Source organism: Lynx canadensis, chromosome A2 (assembly GCF_007474595.2).
Source record: "Lynx canadensis isolate LIC74 chromosome A2, mLynCan4.pri.v2, whole genome shotgun sequence".
Classification (NCBI taxonomy): Eukaryota; Metazoa; Chordata; class Mammalia; order Carnivora; family Felidae; genus Lynx; species Lynx canadensis.
The window spans coordinates 6,017,894-6,040,911 of NC_044304.2; the positions used below are offsets into that span (position 1 = coordinate 6,017,894).

General features: G+C 59.2%; 2 protein-coding genes across 5 annotated transcripts in view; one reads left to right on the top strand and one right to left on the bottom strand.

The window, feature by feature from the left end:
- The first annotated feature begins 5,148 nt into the window (after nt 1-5,148).
- Nucleotides 5,149-11,818, top strand: PEX11G (peroxisomal biogenesis factor 11 gamma). Its single transcript, XM_030299571.1, has 5 exons — nt 5,149-5,219; nt 6,538-6,726; nt 9,448-9,626; nt 10,497-10,559; nt 11,160-11,818. Exons 1-5 carry the CDS (start codon nt 5,160-5,162, stop codon nt 11,392-11,394), a joined length of 726 nt encoding a protein of 241 aa, XP_030155431.1. The 5' UTR covers nt 5,149-5,159; the 3' UTR covers nt 11,395-11,818.
- Nucleotides 11,819-13,630: 1,812 nt separating this feature from the next.
- Nucleotides 13,631-23,018, bottom strand: part of ARHGEF18 (Rho/Rac guanine nucleotide exchange factor 18) — a 90,306-nt gene continuing 80,918 nt past the window's right edge. For all 4 annotated transcript variants that reach the window (XM_030299175.2, XM_030299158.1, XM_030299191.1 and 1 more), the window contains 10 exons: nt 22,916-23,007; nt 20,701-20,883; nt 19,346-19,483; nt 18,887-19,008; nt 18,316-18,372; nt 18,175-18,222; nt 17,593-18,063; nt 16,893-17,226; nt 15,914-16,039; nt 13,631-15,833 (listed from right to left, as the gene is read on the bottom strand). In XM_030299175.2, coding sequence (XP_030155035.1) covers nt 15,691-15,833; nt 15,914-16,039; nt 16,893-17,226; nt 17,593-18,063; nt 18,175-18,222; nt 18,316-18,372; nt 18,887-19,008; nt 19,346-19,483; nt 20,701-20,883; nt 22,916-23,007 — 1,714 coding nt within the window. In that variant the 3' untranslated portion in view covers nt 13,631-15,690. The remainder of the gene's footprint in view (nt 15,834-15,913; nt 16,040-16,892; nt 17,227-17,592; nt 18,064-18,174; nt 18,223-18,315; nt 18,373-18,886; nt 19,009-19,345; nt 19,484-20,700; nt 20,884-22,915; nt 23,008-23,018) is intronic.

The following is a 23,018-nucleotide window of genomic DNA, read 5'->3' on the forward strand; positions in this document are numbered from 1 at the left end:
CGTGGTCCAGTTCTGCCCATTGTGACCAAAGAGCTTCCCTCACCCAGCGTTGTCACAATGGTCCCCAGCCACTCTGAGGGCAGCTGGGAAGAAGAACGGGAGTGAGGCCAGAGGATCCTGCCTCCAGAGAGCTCAAGAGAGCTAGGCAAGTGACTTGACTTCTCGAAGCCTCAGTTTTGCCATCTGGAAAATGGGGCTTCAGAAAGCAGCAGTGAGGATTGGAGGCAGTATGTTCATTATTATCATTTTCCAGAATTTTCCTGCTTGTCTGCTTCTCAGCACTCCCCACGCAGGACGAGCCAACGTCTTTGGTCGTTGAGTCACTGCACTGCTTAATGACACTCCAGGGCTCGCAGACCTCCGAGGTGCCCTTAGGGACACCAGTGCCCCCCCAGCCCAAAGACCGTCAGGAACACACCCGAGGCTGACCAAATCCAAGCTTGTTACTTGTGACCGCGAGCGAGAGCACACCCTCCGGGGAGCTGTGGGTATGAGCTGAGACGGGCTTGTCTTCACCTGGGTTTGTGTCCCTGCTTCTGGGAGGTTCGAGGCAATGGGGGTTCGCGTTGCAGGTTTTTACTGCTGGGAGGTTTGGCTTTCTTTGTTGAGATGACCTGACAAATGAAAATAACATACAAAACAATAGGAAAGAGGGAAATGGGGAGTCAGGGTCTCATGGGGACAGAGGTTCGGTTTGGGCAGCTGAAAAGTTCTGAAAGAGGACAGTGAGGACAGTCTCATGACAGTGTGAATGTGCTTAATGCCACTGCGCAGAACATCTAAAAATGGTTAAGATGCTCGATTTTATGTCATGTGTATTTTACCACAATGAATAACATTTAAAAATTAAAACAAACTTTTTTTAATGTTTATTTTGAGAGAGAGAGAGAGAGAGAGAGAGAGAGAGAGAGGCAGAGTGCGAGTGGGGGAGGGGCAGAGAGAGGGAGACACAGAATCCCAAGCAGGCTCCAGGCTCCGAGCTGTCAGCACAGAGCCCACCAACTGTGAGATCATGACCTGAGCTGAAGTCGGGCGCTCAACCGACTGAGCCACCCAGATGCCCCTCAATATAAAACATTTTTTAAATGGAAAAACAATTTCTTAAAAAAACAAACAAAGCAGATGAAGGGGCGCCTGGGTGTTTCAGTCCGTTGAGCATCTGACTTTGGATTTCAGCTCAGGGCATGATCTCACAGCTGGTGCGTTCGAGCCCTGCATCGGCTCTGCCCTGACAGGGCAGAGCCTGCTTGAAATTCTGTCTCCCTCTCTCTCTGCCCCTCTCCCTCCGCCTGCTCTCTATCTCTCTCAAAAAATAAATTAAAAATAAAATGAAATAAATGTATAAATATATTTATATAAATATGTAAATTTATATAAACATATACATGTATATACATATAAATAAATATATGTAAACATAAATATGTTTATATAAATAAAGTTCATGACCCCGAATCAGCTACTAAATAGGCTCTTTCCTTCCTCCTTCCTTCTTTCTCTTTCTCCCTCTCCCCCCACCTCTCTTCTTGAGATATAGTTGACATATAACATTGCCTATGTTTGAGACACAACATATTGATTTGATACATTTATATTGCAATATGATTGTCAATGTAACATTAGGTCATACCTCCCCAGGACTTATTCCCTGAGTGGGTTTCTTCTCACTAAATTGAAGCAAATTGTTGCGTTGTCCTCTGGGGTGAGGCCCCATCACCGCTCCCCCGCCCCGAGGTCAGGGCGTTGGGCACCCGCCAGGCTGATGCAAATACAGTTTCCGCCTCGTCCTTCTGCCTGCTGGGAAAAGGAGGAGGTGGATCCTGGATGCCGTCAGAAAGCAGGGGCGGGGGGAGAGATAATTCTGTTGTTGAGGATCTTAGTTTTTCCGCAGAAAGTCTCGGGAAAGAACGGCAGCGGTCAGACTCTCCAGGAAGAGCGAACGCCTGGTTGTGGCTGTGGTTTGGACAAAGCTCGTGTTTTGCCTGCCTTCAGCTTGTTTTGTCTCGTCCCACCACGGTCACGGAGTGGCCTTGTCCAACGCCCGCGTTCTGTGCAATTATTTATGTCTCGCAGGAGCGCACCAGGGCCTAGCTGGGGCTGCCCGGCCAGCTCCTAGCGACCACAAGGCCGGCTGTGAATGCCAGTCCAGCTCCCTTCCCTCTCTCAAAGGTCAAGCTCGGCCCTAACTGATGGCGGAGGATGCTGGGAGGGTTGGCCAGGGCCCGAAAGACTCTCTGCTGCGTGCTTGGGGCCTGGCACGGGGCCGGCCACCCAGCAGGCACTCGGAGAAACGCACTGTGCTGTCACGAAGCAGTCAGGGACAGCCTGCGCTCAAGAGAAGGGACGTAACCACTCATTCAGCAGCAGGCTCTATAGCCCAAGATCCTCGTCCCTCTGCAGGCTTTGGGCTTGGCTTGGCTTTTGTCTGCAGCAGGAACAGTGTCCCGAGTTTTAAGCAAGGAGGGCTGTGGTCAGATGTGGGGGTTAAAGAGTGTCCTGAGATGTTGTCGGGGAAGGCAGATCGGGGGAGGCGGGGCTTGGGGTCCAGAGAGAAGGAGGGCTGCCTATGGAGGGGGCCGTGGGCCGGGAGGAAGTGATACTTTGGTGACTGTTGGGACGTGGGAGGGATGTGTGGGGGGAGAAAGAGGAGACAGTGATGACCGGTCTGTGACTGGGTGGCTCAGTGGCTGGCGGGGGAGCCCTGAGATGGGGACACGGAGAGCAAGACGTTAGGGGATGATGCTACAGTCGGTCTGGGACTTGCTGAGCGTGGGGATGGGGGTTGTGGGATGAGTAGGGACATTGTCCACGGGGCAGGTGGGAACAGGATCAGGTCAGGATTAAAGAGGCATGAGGAGGGGGGGCGCCTGGGTGGCTCAGTCGGTTAAGCATCTGACTTCGGCTCAGGTCACCATCTCACGGTTTGGGAGTTCGAGCCCCACATCGGGCTCTGTGCTGATGGCTCAGAGCCTGGAGCCTTCTTCGAATTCTCTGTCTCCTTCTCTCTCTGCCCCTCCCCCACTTGTGCTCTGTCTCTCAAAAAATTAATTAAAAAAATTATTAAAAAAAAAAAATAACGAGTCACGAGGGAGAGGTAGCCAGGGAACTCGTGGGAGTGGACAAGGTTTCCCGGGATAGTGTGGATGGAACACACACAGAGCTTTGGGCAGGGAGCTGAGCCCTGCAAGCTATGGCACTTATTCAGAACCTATTTTGTGCCAGGCTGTGGGGACGTAGCTGTGACCAAGAGAGATCAAATTTCTCACACTCTTTTGAGGCACAAATAACTAGACAGCCAGACAAAGACACAATATAGTTATGTTAGACAGTACTACAAGCTAAGGAGAAAAATAAGGCATCAGGACATGTGGGTGGGAAGTGCCCAGGACGGTGTGAGGGGAGGTCCCATGAGAAGACAGATGATGTTCTAGTAAACATGAGGAAGAGGTGAGGGAGGGATCCATGTGGGAATCTGGAGGGAGAACATTCCAGGCAGAGGGCACACCAATGCAAAGGCCCTGGGGCAGGAGTGCACTGTAAACTTCAAGGACCAGGAGGAAGGCAAACCCGCCAAAATGTGGAAATAACCCAAGTGTCTGTCGATGGCTGAACAGACACACAAAATGTGGTCAGTCCATACAGTGGAATAGTACTCAGCCACGGAAGGAATGAGGTATCGATATAAGCTACAATTTGGACGAACCTCGAAAACGTTATGCTAAGTGAACGAAGCCAGATATGTGACCAGATATGGTCACAAATCGCATTATTCCCTTATATGAAATATCCAGAATAGGTAAACCCACAGAGACAAAGCAGAGGGTGGTTGTTAGGGGCCGGGGTAGGGAGGAACAGACGAACCGCTTGCTAGAATTACAGGGTCTCCTCTGGGGGGTGATGAAATTATTTTAAAGCTAGAAAGGGGTGATGTTTGTACAACATGGGAGTGTCCTAAATGCCACTTAAAATGGTGAATCTTTTTAAAAAAATTTTTTTCATGTTTATTTACTTTGAGAGAAAGAGAGAGGGAGAGAGAGAGAGAAAGAGCTTGAGAGGGGTAGGGACAAAGAGAGGAGAGAGTCCCAAGCAGGCTCCACACTGTCATCACAGAGCCCAACAAGGGGCTCGATCTCAGGAACTGTGAGATCATGACCTGAGCCGAAATCAAGAGTCCGAGGCTTAACCGACTGAGCCACCCAGGCGCCCCTTAAAATGGTGAATCTGAGATGAATTTTACCTCAATTAAAGCCTGGGTGGCTCAGTCGGTTAAGCCTCCCACTCTTGACTTCGGCTCAGGTCGTGATCTCACCATCAATCGAATCCTGTGTCAGGCTCTGAGCTGGGCATGAAGCCTGCTTGGGACTGTCTGTCTCCCTCTCTCTCTCTGCCTCTGCCCCTCTTCCCCACTCACTCTCTCGTTCGAAAAACAAACAAAGGAAATGAATCATGTTAAGTTTTTGAAAAATGTCACCTTTTTGATGAGATTATACATGCATGTCGCACAAAATTCAAAAGCTACACAATTACAGACGACTGTTAACTAAACTCACTGTAATCATTTCACTGTATCCGTGGCTCAGGCCTTTAGGCCCTACACCTGCAACTCCTACAGTGCCGTCGACCAAACTGGGGGGCGGAAGGAAAGCTACAAACTGGTACAATGTGAATAATTTAATACCTTCTTCCCGGCCACGCAGTTAATTACGCCCCTTGGAGCAACTCCAGTCACCAGACTATCGCCTTGTCTAGAACGGTTGCAGTTTCCTGGACTTTCTAGCAATGGCTTCTCCGATATTACACCAGCTGCACACGGTCGCTATAGACCAGCAGACAACAGGCGAAAGGGTGAAGCACAGAAATTATCAAGAAAAACCCCTTCTTGAACCAGGGCAACCTGGACATTATTTTTGTGGGCAGCTGGTTAGCTCGGAAAAGACCAGCCGTCGCGGGGCAGAAGGCAGCGGGTTCCGAGCCATCCGGGGGCACACGCGGCCGTCACTCAGCTGCCAACTCCGACGCTCCCCGATGCAGACAAAGGGCCGGACCGGGGACAAAGGGTCGCGGCCGCGCCTGCGCACAGCGTCCCCCGGGGGCGTGGCCTCGCCCCCGCCCCCTGGCGCTGCGCGCTCACGTCACGGTGGCGTCACGGCGGAGTTGCCATGGCGGCGCTGAGCGGCCTGGCGTCGGCGCTGGAGTCTTACAGGGGCCGCGACCGCCTGGTGAGGCTGGGGCGGAGCGCGCTCGGAGGTCTCCGGCCAGGGCCAGGGCTCAGAGACGGGAAACTGAGGCCGGAGAGGGGCGGGGTCGCTCAGGATCCTCCGTCGCAGAGGCCCTCCCCGGGCTGGGCTCCGACCCTGTCCCCTAGCGGCGATCGTTAGGTTGTTCTGCTAACCCGTCATGGCTGGATTATTTTCAGTACCAACCAGATCCGCACGTTTGGACGGTTGGGGTCCGACCAGACCACTGAAGATGGTCACTGGGTTGTCCCAGTCATAGGACTTAGGATTTAGGACCAGATCCCCTATAACTGGGCATTGAGGTTGTTCCAGCCAATTCAACCTGGCTGGACATTTACAAGGCAACCAAGTCCCCGTTTGAAGATTTAGGGTCTGACTAGGCCGCTGCAGTTGGTCCCTGGGTTGTCCCTGACAATCTTCTACGGGGATTTAGGATTTTTGTAGGGCTTTCCCTGTGTTTGGATGTTTAGGTTCCTACCACATACCCTCTGGTTGGGCATTTAGGGTCCATCCAGGCCCTTGAGGGCAGAGTCTCTGCGTGTTCCTATAGAAGCTTCCTTCTTTTATAAGTAGGAATTTAGGTTGTACCAGGAAATGTACCAGTGGTTGGGCAGTTGGGTTCCAACCAAATCCCTTATGATCGGGCATTCAGGTTTTAATCAATTCCCAAGCTGGACATTTTACACTGCAGAGTTTTGCTGTTAAAAGGGACTGAAAAGAAATCAGTAACAATAATATATAAAACAACAGGAAAAAGCAATTTCTGAAAACCAGATGAAACACAGGTAGAAGGTATAAAGCCGACCCAGTTCTCAATGGCCCCAGTCAGCCACTGAGTTCCTTTGATCACTGAAGTAATTCAAGCATATGACCCTTTTGCTCACTGGGCTGAGGCCGGATCACTTCTCCCCTCCCCACTTCTCCCCTCCCCAGCCCGGCTACAGACTTTGGTCCAGCTGGGTGGATGCAGATATACACGTCCGCCTCGTCCTCCAGCTTGCTGGGAAATGGTTTCATTTTCTTGTTCCCATCACATCTGTCTCCAAAGGGAGGGTGACATGAGCCAGCACTCCCTTCGAGTGTCCACAGTGACTTTTGGACAAGGATGCCATGTTTCTCCATTTGGCCCACGTGCAAGATGGGCCAGCAAATGTTCAGCTCTTATTGGACGTTTGTTGATCTAGTCTACCGACCCCCCCCCCCCCCGCCCCAGCTTTGCCCTGTGGGACCCACGGCCACGGGGGCTAATCCAGCCTAGTCCGGGAGCGCGGCCGTGCTGACTGCTTCTGGTGTCCTGCAGATCCGAACGCTGGGGTACTGTTGCCAACTGGTTGGTGGGGTCCTGGTGGAGCAGTGTCCGGCCAGGTCAGAAGTGGGGACGCGCCTGCTGACACTGTCCTCCCAACTCAGCCACTGTAGGACTGTCCTGCGACTCTTTGACGACATGGCCATGTTTATCTACACGAAGCAGTATGGCCTGGGGGCAGAGGTAAAGGGGCCGTAGAGAGGGAGGCACAGACTCTGGGCAAAAACTGGTGTTTTCTGGACTTGTCTGAAGGCTGTTGTGTGGGCAGTTTATTGGTTTGTTTTGTTTTTTAAAGTTTATTTATTTTGAGAGAGAGAGGGAGAGTGGGCAGGGGAGGGGCAGAGAGAGAGAGAGGGAGAGAGAACCCCAAGCAGGCTCCACACTGTCAGCACAGAGCCCGATGGTGGACTTGAACTCATGAACCTCGAGATCATGACCTGAGCTGAAACCAAGGATCAGATGCTCAACCGACTGAGCCACCCAGGAGCCCCGGCAGTTTAATGTTTTTTTAAAAAAACTTTTGCTTTCTTTTTTGAGATAATCATATGTTCTTGTTTTAATTTAAATTAAAAAATAAGTGGGGCGCCTGGGTGGCTCAGTCGGTTAAGCGTCCGACACTTGATTTTGGCTCAGGTCATGAGCTCATGGTTCGTGGGATCGAGCCCTGCGTCGGGCTCTGTGCTCTCTCTCAAAATAAATAAATAAATCTAAAAAAATAGCTTCTACATTCATACATTCCAAAAAGGCTATATGGGCTGTATGTAGACTAAAAAGTCTCCCTCCTTCCTGATCCCCCTTCCCCAGTTTTCCTCCTCAGAGGCAGCTGTTGTCGGCTTTCTGTGATTGCTTCATGAGACCTGTACACGCACAGGCAAATACGCATTGTTTATATAATGAGCTGTGTGCCATTTTCACTGTCCCGCCACTTGCTTTTTTCGCTTAAACAGCACAACTTGGAGGGCACTCCACATAGGTCCAAACAGAGCTCCCTCCTTCGTTGTGGCCACCTAGCATTTGCTATGCAGTTGGCTGGTCCCCTGTTGAGGGACATGGAGGTTTGGCTGTTATAAGGGGACTGCAGCGTTCTGCGGGAAGGCGCGTTATCTAAAGCAGTGTTCCCTTGCCTGGGGCCATCTTGTTCCCCCAGGGGACATTTCCCCAGGGGATGAGCTCAGAAGCTGCCTGGGGCCATCCTGGCCAAGTCATGCCCCTCCCTGGGTGTCCTGCCCAACCCCTCTCCCGTCCCCTCTCTGAGCCACTCCATGTTCGCTCCCACCCTCGCTCCACCCCAGTGCCCATGGCCCAGTCACCCCAACTTCAGGTGCTTTCCTGGACCATCCCCCTGTTTTGATGCCCATCTCCTATCTTCTTTGATTAGGGCATGCTTCCCATGTGCCCCCTGAGGACCCCTCCCCCCACATCTCTGCGTCCCTAGACCAGGGGCCCTGTGCACCTTGTCTCTCCCTTGGCCAGAACAGGAACTCCTTTGTTGGGCCCAGTGTTTCTGTGTCTGTGCCCCCTGCCCAGTGAGCATCTCCTCCCCGGTGTAGGGCCTTGACCTTGCTGCTTCTCTGGAGACACTGTGGAATGAGCACACTGGGGAGGGGCGAGGAGGGGCGGGGAGGGCTCTGTTCTCATGGAGGAGTGGAATGTGCCAGCACACCAGAAGGTCCAGGCAGGATAGGGGAGCTGGAGTGGGGTTCAAACCCAGAGGGAGGCAGGGTCACAGCTGGCTAGTGGGAAGGAAGGGGGCATTGGTGGGGCTCATGAGGGGGATCCTGGGAAGATGGAGAGGAGGGAGCAGGTATGGCAGGCAGCTTGGAGGCCCCCAGGGGCCCGGATCCTGGGGGGGTGGGGCCCAGGCCCCTGCAGCCTCAACTGGATACAGGCGGTGGCTCAGAACTCAGGCTTGAAGGGCTTGGGTTCTGCTATTTGAAGGCCTGAGGCCTGTCCTTGTAGGAGAAGGGGCACGCGGCAGCTCACCCCAGGCGCCCCCAGTTTGCCTGTTTGTGGGGATGTGCCCCCTCTCTCGTCTGGGGAGGCGACCCGAGCCTTGCAGCCTCGTGCCCACTTACTGTCAGCACTGAGTGCGGAAGCCTGGTGGTACCGTAGCACCCCGCCTGTGGGGTCACGGTTCCCTCATGGGAGTCATCTGCGAACTTGAAAGACATTTCTGGGGGCGCCTGTGTGGGTGAGGCCGTTGATCGTCCGACTTTGGCTCAGGCCATGATCCCGCTGGATTTGAGCCCCGAGTAGGGCTTTCTGCTGTCAGCTCGGAGCCTGCTTCGGATCCCCTGTCGCCCTCTCTCTGTCCCTCCCCGGCTCACGTTCTCTCTCAAAAATAAATATATATGTATATAAAAAACATTCCTGGTGCCAGTGCCCACCCCAGACCTAGTGAGGCAGAAACCCTGGGGATAGGGTCTTTTTTAAAATTTATTGTTTATTATTGTTTTATTTATTGTTTAATGTTTTACTTTTATTTTTGAGAGACAAAGAGAGACCAAGCATGAGCAGGGGAGGGCCAGAGAGAGAGGGAGACACACAATCCGAAGCAGGCTGTGCTGACAGCTCAGAGCCCAGTGTGGGACTCAAACTCACGAACCGTGAGATCACGACCTGAGCTGAAGTCAGAAGCTAAACTGACGGAGCCACGCAGGCACCCCTAGAGGTGGGGGTTTTGAAGCTCCCCGGGGACTCCCGACACCTTCTGTTCCACTGGGCGATGACCACACCGTTGGGAAGCAGAAATCAGGCCTTTCTCCTGCAGTGGCCCAGCCATGGGCCAGCCTGCTGGGCCCGGACATTGCCCTGTGACTGCCACCTGGCCTGGTCTGGGTCCCTAAAGTGGACCTGGGTAGGTCTGACTCCAGGCCCATCCCCCACTCTCTCCTGGTCCTGCAGGAGGAAGACCTCTTTGTCCGCGGCGTATCCGTCCTGGGCAACCTGGCGGATCAGCTCTACTACCCCTGTGAGCACATCGCCTGGGCTGCCGATGCCAAGATCCTCCGTGTGGACTCTGCCCGGTGGTGGACACTGAGCACGGCCTTCTGGGGCCTCTCCCTGCTGCTGGGCATCGCCAGGCAAGTGGTGTTAGCACGCGCCGGCAGGCTGTATGGGTGCCCCGAGACCTGGGCCGGTGGGCAGACAGGCTGGAGGTGCGAGGGTCTTGGCCTCTTCCCACAGTCCTCCTCTTGTTGCCCCCTCCCTGGATCCATCCAACGGCCGCCCTAACAGATGCCCACAAAGCCGGTGGCTTCAAACGTCACACGCTGTCTCGCCGTGCTGGAGGGCGGACGTCCAGTAGGGACTCCCCGGGCTAGAAATCGGGAGGCTGCAGGGGACAATTTGTTCCTGCCTTTTCCGGCTTCTGGAGGCCACTGCCCTTCTCAGCTCATGGCCCCTCCTTCCATCTCAGAGCCTGTCCCTCCAGCCTGTGTCCCTTGTCACATCTTCTCTAACTCCGACCCCGGGCGTCCTTCTTCAGGGCCACCTCGGTCACCTCCCATTTCAAGACCCTTAACTCGGTCACGTCTGCAGAGTCTTTTTTTTTTAGCATGTAAGGGAGCACACTCACAGGTCCCGGGGACTAGGATGTGGACATCTTTGGCACGTGCGTGATTGTTCCCGCCGGAGCCAGGAAGAATAAGTCCACAAGCCTGGACCCGGTCTCTCCGTGTGCGTGGTCATCGGCGCACATCCCCGGACAAAACAGCCAGGGGTTTCCTGTCTGGCTGTGTGCTTCTGAAACCCGTGTCGTTTCTAGAACTGTGAAAGAATGGTTTCCTCCCAAACATTTTCCTCTCTACAGAGAGTTTGCTGAGTGGGTTTGTTCAGGGTCCTCTGCCCAGAAAACACAGGCAGAGCGCCCCCCCCCCCCCCCCCGCCGTACTGGCGTTTCCCGGCAGATGGGAATGCCCCTCTGGTGGCACATCCCCCCCCTGTTGATGCAGGTCGTTGTGGATGGTCCTGAAACTGAGACAGAGGCTGAGGGACCCCGCGGTGGCCTTTACCAGGTATGACATCCAGGGACATCCGGGGTTTGGTCGGGAGAAGGCTGACTTCGTCCTGCACGCTGGGGACCCGGGTGGGAGCCAGGAAGCTGCTTCCACCAGTTATGAGCCTCGTCCTCTGCAGGCCTGGGCTGGGGCGGCTGCGTGTGCTAGATCATGGGGCCTACGGCAGCTCCAAGGACTGGCACAGGTGGGGAAACTGAGGCCTGCTTGAGGCCCTGTAGACAGGAAGTGGCTGAGCCTTCATGGCGGCGCCCCCAGCAGGGAGGCTGATCTGGGACAGTCGTTTCTTGAGGACTGTGCTCACCGTCCATGTTTCATCCGGGCTGGGAGGGAATGTGAGGCAAAGCCGCACCCCGGCAGGCCCAGAAGCTGGGCCCCCACCAGTCCCCCCACCCGTCTCCAGTGGCCAGACGACCGAGGTGTGGGTTTGAGACTTTTCCTGCCAGTCTGTGCCCTTTTCGTGCCATGAGCTCCCTGTCGGGGGGTGTGACAGGGACCCAGTCCCACATTTCCCTCCCTCTGCTGTCACCTCTTCCGGCCTGTTTGGGGGAGCGAAGGCACTCGTGGGTCGTCCCCAGCACCTTCTCTCTGCTCCCACAGCCGGCTGCCGCGGAGCAAGAGGAGGGCCTTGGAGGCCCAGGTTCAGTCGGAGGTGCTGACTCTCCTGAGCAACCTGGCCGATCTGGCCAACGCCGTGCACTGGCTGCCTCCGGGCGTCCTGTGGGCCGGCCGCTTCCCCCCGTGGCTGGTGGGCCTCCTGGGCACCGTCTCCTCCCTCCTCAGTGTGTACCAGGCCGTCCGGGCCGGTGACTGGACTGAGGCCACCGCCCCCTGACGTGGCCCGGGAGGTGTGGATGCAGCCGGAATCCCACCGGAGGGCCCCCTCCCACAAGGCAGAAATCACTGGGACTGGGGCTGGGTCTTTAATTGAGCGAGTCAATGCCAGGTGTAGGGAGGTACGGCCCAGGGAACGCTCGAGCAGCCTTGGGGACAAGGCCAGGGTGGGGCAGGATGTAGGCAGGGGTGAGGTCCCTCGAGTGCTGAGGGCTAGGGCCTTCCGGGCTCAGTGGGGGAGGCTGCTCTCAGGTCCAGAGTAGGGGTCTCCAGGCCTCACGTGCAGAGGAGCCTCAGCAGACCCTCGCGCGGCCTGTGTCCTGCGTTCCAATCAAGGCGAGCAGGAGAGCCCAGGCGGCGTGTGCCAGGCGGGCCTTCAGACAACGGAAACGAGGATCAATTAAAGGGTGTGCTGGTGCCAGGTCCACGTGTGAGCTCATTGTCTCGCTGTCTCCTGCTCCTCCCGCCCGCAGGCCCCCTGGCTCACACAGGCCCCTGGGCCTTATTTGCCGAGCCATGTAAGTGCTGCATGGACGTGGTGGGTGCCTGGAAACCACACCTCCCCAGCCCGCCTCCTGGAACGTGCTTGGCTCAGTGGGTCCTCTCGGACTTTGTGAGCACAGCCCACCCGGCCCGGAGCAGCCCTTGGCCGAGGCGGGCGGCTCTCCCACCCGTCTGGCACAGGGGCCACACGGACGCCGCCTCCCACCCCCACGCCTGGGTCTTGTCCTCCTGGGTATCGCTGGGGTGCTTGTGGCGGCTGAAGCATGTCACGCTCCAACACGGCCAGGACCCAGGGCCGGTCTGAGCGTGTCGTGGGCGCCAAGCTGGGGCTGGGCCACGCAGGCTCCCGTCTCCCTCCCTCCTCGTGGGGATCAGGGTGCGATGGGATGCATTTACTGTTCAGGCTGACGTTTGAGAGCCACCGCCCCCGTGTGGCCTCAGGCAGGCACCTGCAGGTGGTGGCCAGCCCACACCTGCCCCTCCCCGTGACAGGAGTCCTGGTGGGAAGGCAGAGGGGATCATGCTGCCCCTCTGGAAAGATCTAACAAAAATGGCAGTTTGCAGCCCCTGGGGCTTCATGGGACACCCACCGCATCTTGTTTCCCAAGGAAGTGACGTGGTGGGAACAGCTGGGGTGGAGGCCACTTTGGGTGGACACGGGGCGCAGGAGAGACCCCCCTTGGAGCACCCTGCCCCACCTGTCTGTCCCTGGGGTTCACAGGTGGGGGGTGGGCCAGGCTCTGGGCCCTTAGCAGAGGCCCCCTTCCCAGCACTCGGGGCCACCAGGGAGATTGGGGGGGGGGCGGTCACAGCAGCACCCACTCACCTGCCTGGAGACTCAGTTAATACAAGGCACCCAGGGCAGGGTGTCTGTGGGCAAACCACGTGAGCACCTGGATGCTAACGTGTCAGGTCACGGCTGCCCCAACAGGCTGGTGTCCCTGTGGGCCCGGGCTGCGTGGGAACACTGCTGGGTGGTCAAGGAGAAGCCCCACCTGCAGTGTGGCCACACCCCCTGCTCAGCCTCTTCAGGTCTTCGTTCCCAGGAGCTGGGCCTCAGCGGGTTCTCTCGGGACCCAGGGAGTACACATGGCAGCAAACTGGAGAGCAGGGAGGCTGGTGGGCCTGGAGGATGGCCCAGAGGCCAGCCATGGAAGGTTGACGCCCCAAGACCACGGGGACAGGCCTGAACGGAAGGGGGCCGCGCTGGAGCGGGGAGGACTGGCGGTGCTCCCACACCTCAGTCCCCTGCGGAGGGCTGCTTCTCCCCGGGCCACGGCCGCCCTGGCCTCGCCGCCACCCCCAGTGTGATCATCATCTGGAGCATCCTCAGAGGGGACCAGGGCGGGCTTGTGGGCTGGGCTCCTCTGTGCGGGGCCACGTTGCTTGCCCAGGAGGAGCCTCAGCATCCCTGAAGTCACCACCCCAGCTGCGGGGCAGGGGAGTGTCCTGCACTCTTCCACAGGCCTGACCCCTGCATGCAGCAGGTGGGAACATCAGCTCGGGGGGCTCCTACGGCATCCCGGCCACGCAGGCCGTGAGGAGGGGAGTCTGCGGGGCCCTGAGCGTGGCGTCCAGGCCTCCCCCAGGTCCTACTGCAGCAGGGGGCGTGGCGGGGGGGCCCCGCCTGGGGAGGGGAGCCACGGGAGTCTCCCCGTAATCCACCATCACAGCACCGGCGTTGGGCAGACGATCCTCAAACAAAACCCCAAACCCTCAATACGAACACTCCGTCCGCTCACCTCCGACGCTTTTATTGCTGGAATCAGGTCTTAAGTTCTAAGACGGTTCTGAAAGATCCCGCGGTGAGGAAACGCAATCATCGTAAAAGCAATTGTCAGGTGGACTAAGATTATGGTCACGATTAACAAAGACGCGCACAGATTCCACAGAAATAGTATCTGTTCAGCCACCGACCACACAAGGAGAACTGGGCTCTACCCAGGGGTGACCTCCTGCTGGCCAGACATGTACCGCCACTGCCCCGCTGCGTGGCACGACTGAGAAATGCTCTCGGCCCCGTGGCGGGGAGCCCCGACTCCTGCCGCGTGGCTGAGCGGAAACTCCTCACCGCGAGGGGCACCTGGCGGTCACATCGCCCAGCACAAGGGCCCAGGAATGTTCTCTTTACGACAGGACAGAGACCTAAAGTCAACTTTTCTAAAGTGCTCCGATACGTCTCGGTACGACACGAACACTGATTAGAGACGTGGCACAGGTCGGCTCCGCTGTGTCACAGGACCGAGGGAGACCGCTTTTCCTTGCTCCTCGAGGAGGAGGACACAGTCGAGAGCAGGGGAGAGGAGGGAGCAGGCGGGGCTTCTCGGAGAGGCCCGGGAACGTCACACCATTTCCTGTGCTTGGGAGAGGTTCACAACTGCTGCTTTCGGTTCCTCCGTCAGGAATGCCTGTGTCGCTCCACCCTGCAGCGCCCCCGCTCCTTGGTCAGCGAGGGACCCAAGTCCTCCCGCCAACGCCTTGGAAGGGACTGGGCTCTGGGCTCGGTGGCGGGGCCAGGGGTGCAAAGGCTGCGGGACCCCCACTCACCCACCCGGCACCCAGAGTTCCTCCAGAGCTGAAGTGTGGCTCTGACCCGTTTGCCACCCCTGACCGTTCCTGGACATCTAACACCCCCCCCCCCCTCCCACCCCCTGCCGTCCACAGCTGTGCGGCTGGACTGTGGGGTGGGGGGGAGCTGCCCTCCAGGGAAAGTGGACAGTAAGCTAGCATGGCTCACTGGGCATGAGGCACCCACGGCCATCTGGCCACCTAAGGTCTCCTGGCCACACATGACCCCTCTAGCATCTCACCCTTGTCTGCCAGGGCAGGGCAGCCCCACCACTCCATTCCCTAAACCAGCACCTGCCCCTCAGTGAGGGACACCTGTCCCGGGGGCTTCCTCCCTGTGGCCCCAGGAACACCAGCCCATCTCATGGGGGCTGGGGACCCTCTGCTAGGAGCGGGACCCTCAGGAGTGCACTAGTCCTGCCTAAAGCTCTTGATTTGCCTTCTCCCGACAGGCTGAATGCTCAGAGAACAGCTGGTGCCCTTGAACCCCACAGAATCATGCCAACTGGGTGAGGTTCCTCTGGGAAGCACAAAGTTGAGCAACAGCAGGTTTTAAAAACCTCTGTCAAATTAAAATGAGTTATGGCCCGCCCCTTCCAGAACCTATAGAACCTGTCTACGGTGCCACTGGCCATCCCCTTCATACGCCCTGCCCTGTGGCCCCCTGTCCCCAGGCGGGCTGTGTGCCACCCCTGGTCTGAGCTCACGCTCTCGGCCTTGAGGTTCACCGTGAACACATGTAGGTTTCTGCTTTGGAAGCTGATTCTGCTGACACCACCCACCCCTCCTGGTGCCCTAATGACACATTCCAGCGTCTCCTGGGGGCTGCGGAGCCTGGCCCAGGGCCAGCACCTCCTTAGACTGGGGTCTGGCCTGTCACCAGGCTTCTTGCGTTGGGCAGTCCCTGGGAATGATGGCGTGGAGTTGCTCTCTCCCTACTCACATGGGGTGCTACAACTGAACACAGCTCCTTAGGTCAGCTCTGGCTCACCCTTCGATTACAAACTTTCCTTTCTGTATCAAAAAAAGAAGTTTAGAAAGTTACCCAGGCACCATTGCTAATCCTACAGAAAGAGCCTCGAGACGACAGGCCCGCCCCGGCCCAGACCCCAGCCCCAGCCATGCGGTCGCTGGTGTTGGTCTGCTAGGGAAGGGGGGAGGGACAACTGGGCTGCTCCCCGGAGAGCAGGACAGGGAGGGGTCTGCACCTGGAGCCACAGCCCCTCTAGAAGAAGATGACGTCTTCCTTGCCGGCTTCTTCCTTGTCCAATGGCGTGGTGGGCAGTGGCAAGAAGGATGGGGGCACGGGCGCGCCCCCGGGCTTGGAGCCCTCAGGGGGCACGTCGGCTGGGGCTGAGCCGCAGGGGTCTGGAAGAGAGGGGGGGTGGCGGGTGTCGGCAGCTGCCGGGCATCATGGCGGCCCCGATGTCCCGGGGGGCCGGGCTCACCTGGGAGAGGCGTGGAGCCGTGGCTGCCTGGCAGGACGGGGCTCAGCGAGCGGCGGTTCCGAGAGGCGCCCTCGTCCTTGCCCATGAGCTTGCCGAGAAGCAGCTGCTGCTTCAGGTCGAAGGAGGCTGAGGGCAGAAGGGCACGGCCCGGGGTGTCTGGCCTCGCTCCAGGCACACAAGCAGCCCCCCTCCAACCCCTCCTTGGCTCTTCCCCCAGACGGCCGAGGGAGGACGCCGGCACCCATGCCCAAGGACGGCCCCAGGGACAGCGAGGCCGGACTACAGTGCGCCGCTGGAGAGAGACCCCGTGACCCCTGAGTCCCAGCAGTCCTGGGGCACAGGCCCTGCTCCTCAGGGAACACCCCAGGGCTGGCTCCCCTCAGCCAGAGCCTGCATGCTGACAGCACCCGAGGGAGCCCCCCCGGGCTTTCCCTACCGGGGACCACTCGCTGCAGAGTGCTCTGTGCGAGGACCTCAGTGTCCCCTCTGTGGACCGAGGACCCCGTAGAGATGTGGGTGCTAGTGTCGGCACTGGCTGGGGGCTCGGTGGGAGTGTTAGCACTGCTTGCCTCGATGTCCCTCAGTGACCCAGGCTCTCTGACCTCTCCTCCTTGGTCACCCCTTTGCAGGGCCCCACTTTCTGAACTGCCAAGAGGTTCCCTCATCCCCAGTCCCAGTGTGAGGGCCGGGGTAGGAAAAGGACATGGGGTTTGATGTTTTAGTTTTGCTTCTTGGGCCGGAAGACCACATGGGGACAGGTCGTCTCTGTAGCCTGGCGTCACCAGCTGTGCCTTCCAGTTTCCTCCTGGTGCCCCTTCCAGGGAACAGCCCTGGGGTCCCATTTTGGTTTGCTCCCAAGAAGCCGCTTTGGTCTCACAAACGGTGGTGAGTGGACCGGGTGGGCACCTGAGATCACCCGCCACCTAGAGCCCGCCAGGACTCCGCGGCCTCAGCTCCGCCCCCCCCACTCCGGGCTCACCCGAGCTGTCCCAGCGCTGGGAGGCCCTGCTCTTGCCGCTCTTGTCCTTGCCGCCCTTGGTGGAGGCAGCCAGCTTGGTGGGGATTTGCTGCTGCACGGCCGCCTGCCTCTGGATCTGGTTGGTGGCGCTGAGCAGCTGGATGGGCACGTCGCTCTTGGCCGGCCGACCCTCCGCCGGGGTGCTGTCCCGGCGAGCCACCTCGGGGCGCTCTGGGAACTCGGGGCCCGAGCTGGACAGCAGCAGGCTCGCCCGGGGTCCTGGCGCTTTGGCGAGGCCGGTGGGCCCTTCCAGCCCTTCCCCGTTGAAGCTGGGAGCGTGGCTTGGCGGCTGGGCCTGAAAGGGGGACAGACGCCACATCCCAGAGGTGTCCCTCCTGCTGGAGATCACGTCCCACCCCCCCAAAGCCGCTGTCCCCAGACCTGCAGTGTCCAGGGCCGGTCTCGCCCGCTTGCCCCACCCAACCTCCTCTGGGTCCCGGGGCCACCTAAGCGCGCGCGCGGCTGGGAGGTTCTGCTTGGGGGCGGGGCCGGCGCCGCCCCCCCCCGCCCCCCCCCCCCCCCCGGTCGGTCGCCACTTACTGCTGCAGGCACGCGCACCCAAGGTTACACTTAGTCGCGCCCGCGCGCACGGCACTGATGCTGACACGCGCCGGGGCTCACGCGCCCGCGCCCGGCGCGCCGCCCCCGCCCCGCCCCTCACCTCGGCCAGCGCGTCGGGCGGCAGCGCCCCGGGCACCGTGTTCGGCTTCTTGAGGCGCCGCTGCTGCTCCAGCTGCTCGCGCTCCCGCTCCACGGCGCGCTGCGCCTCCCGCAGCCGCTCCAGGTCGTGCTGGTAGGCGCGCCGCTGGCGCTCCAGCTGCTCGCGCTCCTGGCCCAGCCGCTCCCGCAGCTGCAGCGACTCTTCCTCGCGCTGCCGCAGCCGCGCCGAAGCCACGTCGAGCTCCTGCCGCTGGCGCTCCCGCTCGCGCTCCCAGCGCTGCTGCTCCAGCCGCAGCCGGCCCTGCTGCTTCTGCACGCCCGCCAGCTCCTCCCGCTGCTTCTCGAAGTTGCGCTGGCGCTCCTGCTCCAGCAGCAGGTTCCCGCGCGTGGACTGCAGCCGCAGCTGCTTCTCGCGCTCCTGGAGGGCGGCCCTCTGCATCTCCACGTAGCTGTCCTGCTGGGCGATGACGGCCTGCGGGGGGCGAGGCGGGGCGTGGGGGGAGGCCCCGATGTCAGGAGGCGGCTGGCCCTTCCCCAGACCCTAGCCTCCGGCAGGAAAAGGGCCCGGGCGCAGCCCCTGTACCTGGAGGCTTAGCAGCAGCTGGGACAGCGTCTGGATCCGCTGCACGAGCTGTGGAGAGGGAGAGAGACGCGGGCTCCCTGCACGGAGCGGCGCGGGGCGTGCATGCCGACCCCCGGGGAGACGGACGAGCCCCGAGCCTACCTCCAGCTCCAGGACGGCGGGCAGACGGGGGCCAGACTCCGCACCTGGCACCGTGACCTGTGGAGGCAACAGCGTCAGACTTGAAGAGCTAAGGACCTGCTGCTTAGTGACCAACAGGTCCTTCTCCTCCCAGCCCCGCCTGGTCCTGTGACTCGCGTTGAGTCTTGGCGTCTGGAAAACGACCGCACAGGGCAGCCTTCCTGGAGGCGGGAAGGCGGCTGTCGTGGGCTCACCCTGCGGAGGCTCGGGTCACACAGCCGGCGGTAGAGGGAGCCTCAGCCGCAGCCCTGCTCGGGCCCCAGTGCGCCCCAGCCTCCGGGCACCAGGACACTTGTACAGACCCAACGCTGGCGGGCCCCGCAGGGTCTCTCCTCTGCTGAGGCGGCTACAGCTACTGCCCTGGGCCTGTCCCCTCTCTCAACCCACTCCCGGCCACCGTGGGCCACTCCCAGGGACAGCGTGTTGCCGCGAGACGGAAAAACTGGACCACGCAAGCACAGGCTGTTCACACTCGGCAACGGTAACGAAAAGGGCTTGGGCGGCCCTGGACCTGGCTACGGGAGCGACATACCACAGGTGGTGGCTCCTCAGAGGCCCCCGGGGTGTCGCCGGGCCTGGAGTCTGGGCTGCTCACCGGGCCTTGCCAGTCTCGGGGGCCGGGGTCGTTGCCGCAGACCTTCTTAAAACTGCCGTCTGAAAACCCCAATCCAGGTGCGTGAGGGGGCTGGAGGTCCCCCAGGAGTCCGGACGGGGCCCCACGACCCCGGAACCCAGGTGGGAAATTGTGGCCAGGCCGCTACCCTTGGGCTTGTGCCAAAATGGCAGCATCGGAGACACACGCCAGCAGGAAAGGGAGGGGCTGGTCTGTGTGCCGCTGTCGGAGCATGACCGACAACACCCTGAAGGTTCCAGAACCTCACCACAGAGGGTTTATAATCGTTGAGGGGAAGCAGCAGCAGAGACACCCAGCAATAAATGCCTCGGCTTTGCAAAGGGAACGTTCCAAGTTGTCCCGAGAAGCCCCACTCACTCTTGCCGGGGCTGCTCAGGGTGTCGCAGCCCCCGAAGGTGTCTGCCCTGCGGGGCAGGCCCGCGGAGCCTCCCCCATCTTCCGCCTGACCGTTGGCGCTGGCCAGCTGCCTGCAGAGCAGGTTCTGGATGTCCTCAACTGTGGAAGGAGATGGGAGGAAGCGAGTCGCCCTGTGGAACCACGCGGGGCACAGGGATCGGGGCCTAGAAGCTTGCAGGGCCTGGGTCACAGTCTTCTAATTTCTGTTGCGGGACTTCAGCCCCCCGCTCTATGCATTCCCCTAACTTCAGGTACTGCAGCCAGGACAGGCCAATGCACGTCTGCAGGTCAGGCTGGACCTCGGGGAAGCCTGTGGGAGGGGCCGGGGAAGAACTCGGGTGTGCGCTTGTGTGTCAGGGGTGCACACAGAAGGTCGGAGGCCATGGGAGGGTGGCCTCTGGGGGCAGGTCTGGTCACACAAAGTGCTTTAGGACAAACAGGCTTTGGCCAGTGAGTCGGTGGGGAGAACATTCCAGGCCCAGGCACAGGATATGAGAGGGTCCTCAGGGGGCCAAGAACAATGGCCCCTGAAGAAAGGTGAGGAAGCAGAAGGTCAGTGTGGCCGGAGGACACGAGGTGGAGCAGAAGTGGAGTCCACAAGGGACCCCCCTGGTCTCTGTTCCCTTCACTCTGAAGGAAAGGTCTGGAGGGCAGCTGTCTCTCTCGTTTGTCACTGAGAGAGCAGTTGCCAGCTGTCCGTCTGGACCCAGTGAGCACTGGCCGGCTGGCCTGACCCAGGCTGGGCCTCGTGCGGAGCTGGCCCAGCAGCTGTGTGGGGGCCACCGGGGGCTCTAGCAAGGACCCTGATGGCTCCACTAGGCGGGCCTGGCAGCAGAGTGCTCACGGAGGGCAGGAGACCGGCCAGCGCCCCCCTGTGGTCGCTGTGTTCAGAAGCCTCCTCCCCCCCAGAGGTGGGGTTCCAGGCCCAGGGGCAGGAGCCCTCTGAAATGACCCACCAAATGTGGATATGTGCATGATCTCTGGGGAGATCACTGGTGCCCCACTTCTCAGAGAGGAGGGCCTCTTGAGGGTGGGGAACCCATCTCGGTCGACTTCAGATCCTAGGGGACTGGCGTGGAGCCTCGTGTAGCAGGTGCTCGGGAGAAGGTGCTGAGTCTGCCGGGTGTCAGCGCTGCTCCTGGGAGAATGCCCGCCCCAGCCAGACAGAAGCGCGTCCCAGACAGGGTGGCGAGTTGGCCACACTGGGTCACGTGCCGTCCTGGGGTCCCCCCGAGAACCACCCCCCACCCCGGGTGGAACTGTGGCGGCAGCAGCAGCCGGGGGCCCAGTGAGGGCCCCCAGGCTCGGCTCCTTACTCTCACTCATGGCCGACTTGAGAATCAGCTCCCCCTGCACGGTCTCGGAGGGGTCCCCTCCTCGGAAGAGGAGCCGTGACGGAGCGACGTCTTCCAGCCCGCTCGTCTCGGCCATCTCCAGGTAGATCTGCTGCTTCTCGCTGAGGCTCTGCGCAATCTGCTGGTCTTTCAGGTTCAGTCGCTCTGCAAAGGGATGGGGGGCGGGGGGGGGGGGGGCAGGGGTCGGCCCTCCAGGATCATTTCTCCCAGGAGTGGGCTCTGGGAGGCCCCTGCAAGCGGGGGGGCTGGACTCTGGGGACCCCGGCTGACCCGCGGCCCACCCTTCCAACAGCCCACGGGGAAGGTGAGGGCACAGGCCTGCCTTCTGACTGTTCGCCCCAGCTATGAAAAACTAAACACCATGGGGTACACGCGAGGACTTTCACGGGCCGATTTATTAGTTTGGGCCAAAGTGAGAATGTTCCAAGACTTAGTTTTCCTGTCCTGAGCGTGTTCTGTCAGGCATTTAGGCCAAACTCCTTGCAGGTCTCTGGGTTTTATGCCTTTTTTGTAGTTGCGGCCACGGCAAAGCTCTCGCTGGTGACTGCTAGAATACACGTGTCACGTTCAGCTGCATCTCACAGCCTCCCGTAGTTTTCTGGTTGATTCTATTAGATTCAACACGTGAAACACAATTCTGTCCCTTCCCTTCCAGTCATGATCTGACTTCTGCTCCTCCCCTTATCACCCAGGCCGGAGCTCACAGGATAAAGGCAATAATGGGGACAGGGGCTGGCCCAGCCTTGCTTCTGATTTTGAGGAGTGTCCCTGAGGTCCCAGTGTTAAAGATGAGATCAGCTTTTGATCCAAGATGGGAACGAATATCTCCATAAAGCAAGCACCTATTTCTAACGCAATCTTGTCACGAACGTGTAAGGAACAGATATCGCTGTAGGACTGTGGCATATCCACAGAGGTGTGTCCACGGACATGTGCCTAGCACAGGGTGTGTGTTACATAACCACCCCGCAGAAATAAAGAGTCTGAATGAATACGGCATTAGCGTTGTGCTCTCGGGGTCAGTGGGATTTTCCACCCCTTTCTTCTGGACATTTTTATTAATCGGTGCCCTCGAACGTATGCCTCTCCCTACAAAAAGAAATAAAATATAAACTGCCTAATTTTACGTGCTTACTGTCTAAATGCTACCTAATTTAAAAATAAGTGACTCAGTGAGAGGAAGGAGAGAAGCCGATTGAGACCACAAAGTACTGGGAACCGTTGTTGGCAGTGACCTCACTTCAGTCCCACAGGAGTCTGTTAAAGCCGGGAGAAGAATGGATAAGCACATAGGTGCATCTGTACAACGCAACAGTATTCAGCCTTAGGAAGGAAGGAAACCCACACCCTACAACACGGCTGAACCCTGAAGCATCGTGGTCCGTGGAATCAGCCAGACACAAGAGGGGAGAGATCGCAGGACTCTCTATACACAAGATCCCCAAGACAGGCCAATTCATTGAAACAGAAAGCAGAGCAGAGGTTACCAGGGGCTAAGGGAAGAAGGAGCAGGGAGTGACAGCTAATGGGCGCGGGGTTTTTTTGTGGAGAGCTGAAAACGGTCTGAAATTGTGGTGACAGCTGCACAATCTTGTGATATACACCCGAAGCCACTGCGTGGTATGCTTTAAGTGGGTGAACTGTGTAGTGTGTGAATTATGTCTCAATAAAGTAGCTGGAAAAAAAATTAAAACAGGGCGGGGGGAGCCGAGGTCCCCAACCACAAAGCCAGGGCTGGTCTCGGTCTGCCAGGCTCCAGAAGGAGGCTGTGGGGTCCCGTGCTATTCCAAGTCCCCTTGGGGCTTTTGTGTACGTGACCTGGGACACCCACAGCGAGCTCCTTCCTGGACAGGGACGGAGGGAGAGGGCAGTGTGTGTGGCGAAGCGCGAGTGTCTCGAGGTGGCTCAGGGGCCCCGAGCGCCACCCTCTCCCTTTCTCATACCCCCTTCCCTCCTGCCGATCGCCAGCTCATGACAAAACCTCACTGCAAAGGCCCCACAGAGCTGTAGGACACGAGACAGCCCACGGGAGTCACTCCGTGGCCAATCCCAGTGGGAAGGAACAGAGATGCCGCTCATGGTCGCTGGCCCACTGCCTCAAGACGGTGCTGTGGAGCCTTCTGACCACACGAGGGACACATCGTGGGAGTCAGAGGTCCAGACTGACTCCCCTTACCTTGGAAGTCCCTCAGCCTCAGGGCGCGGGCCTCGACCACCTTCCTCTCCTCTTCGGCCTCGCTGAAGGGCCCCTCCTCCTCGTCGGGACAGCTGCAGGGAGA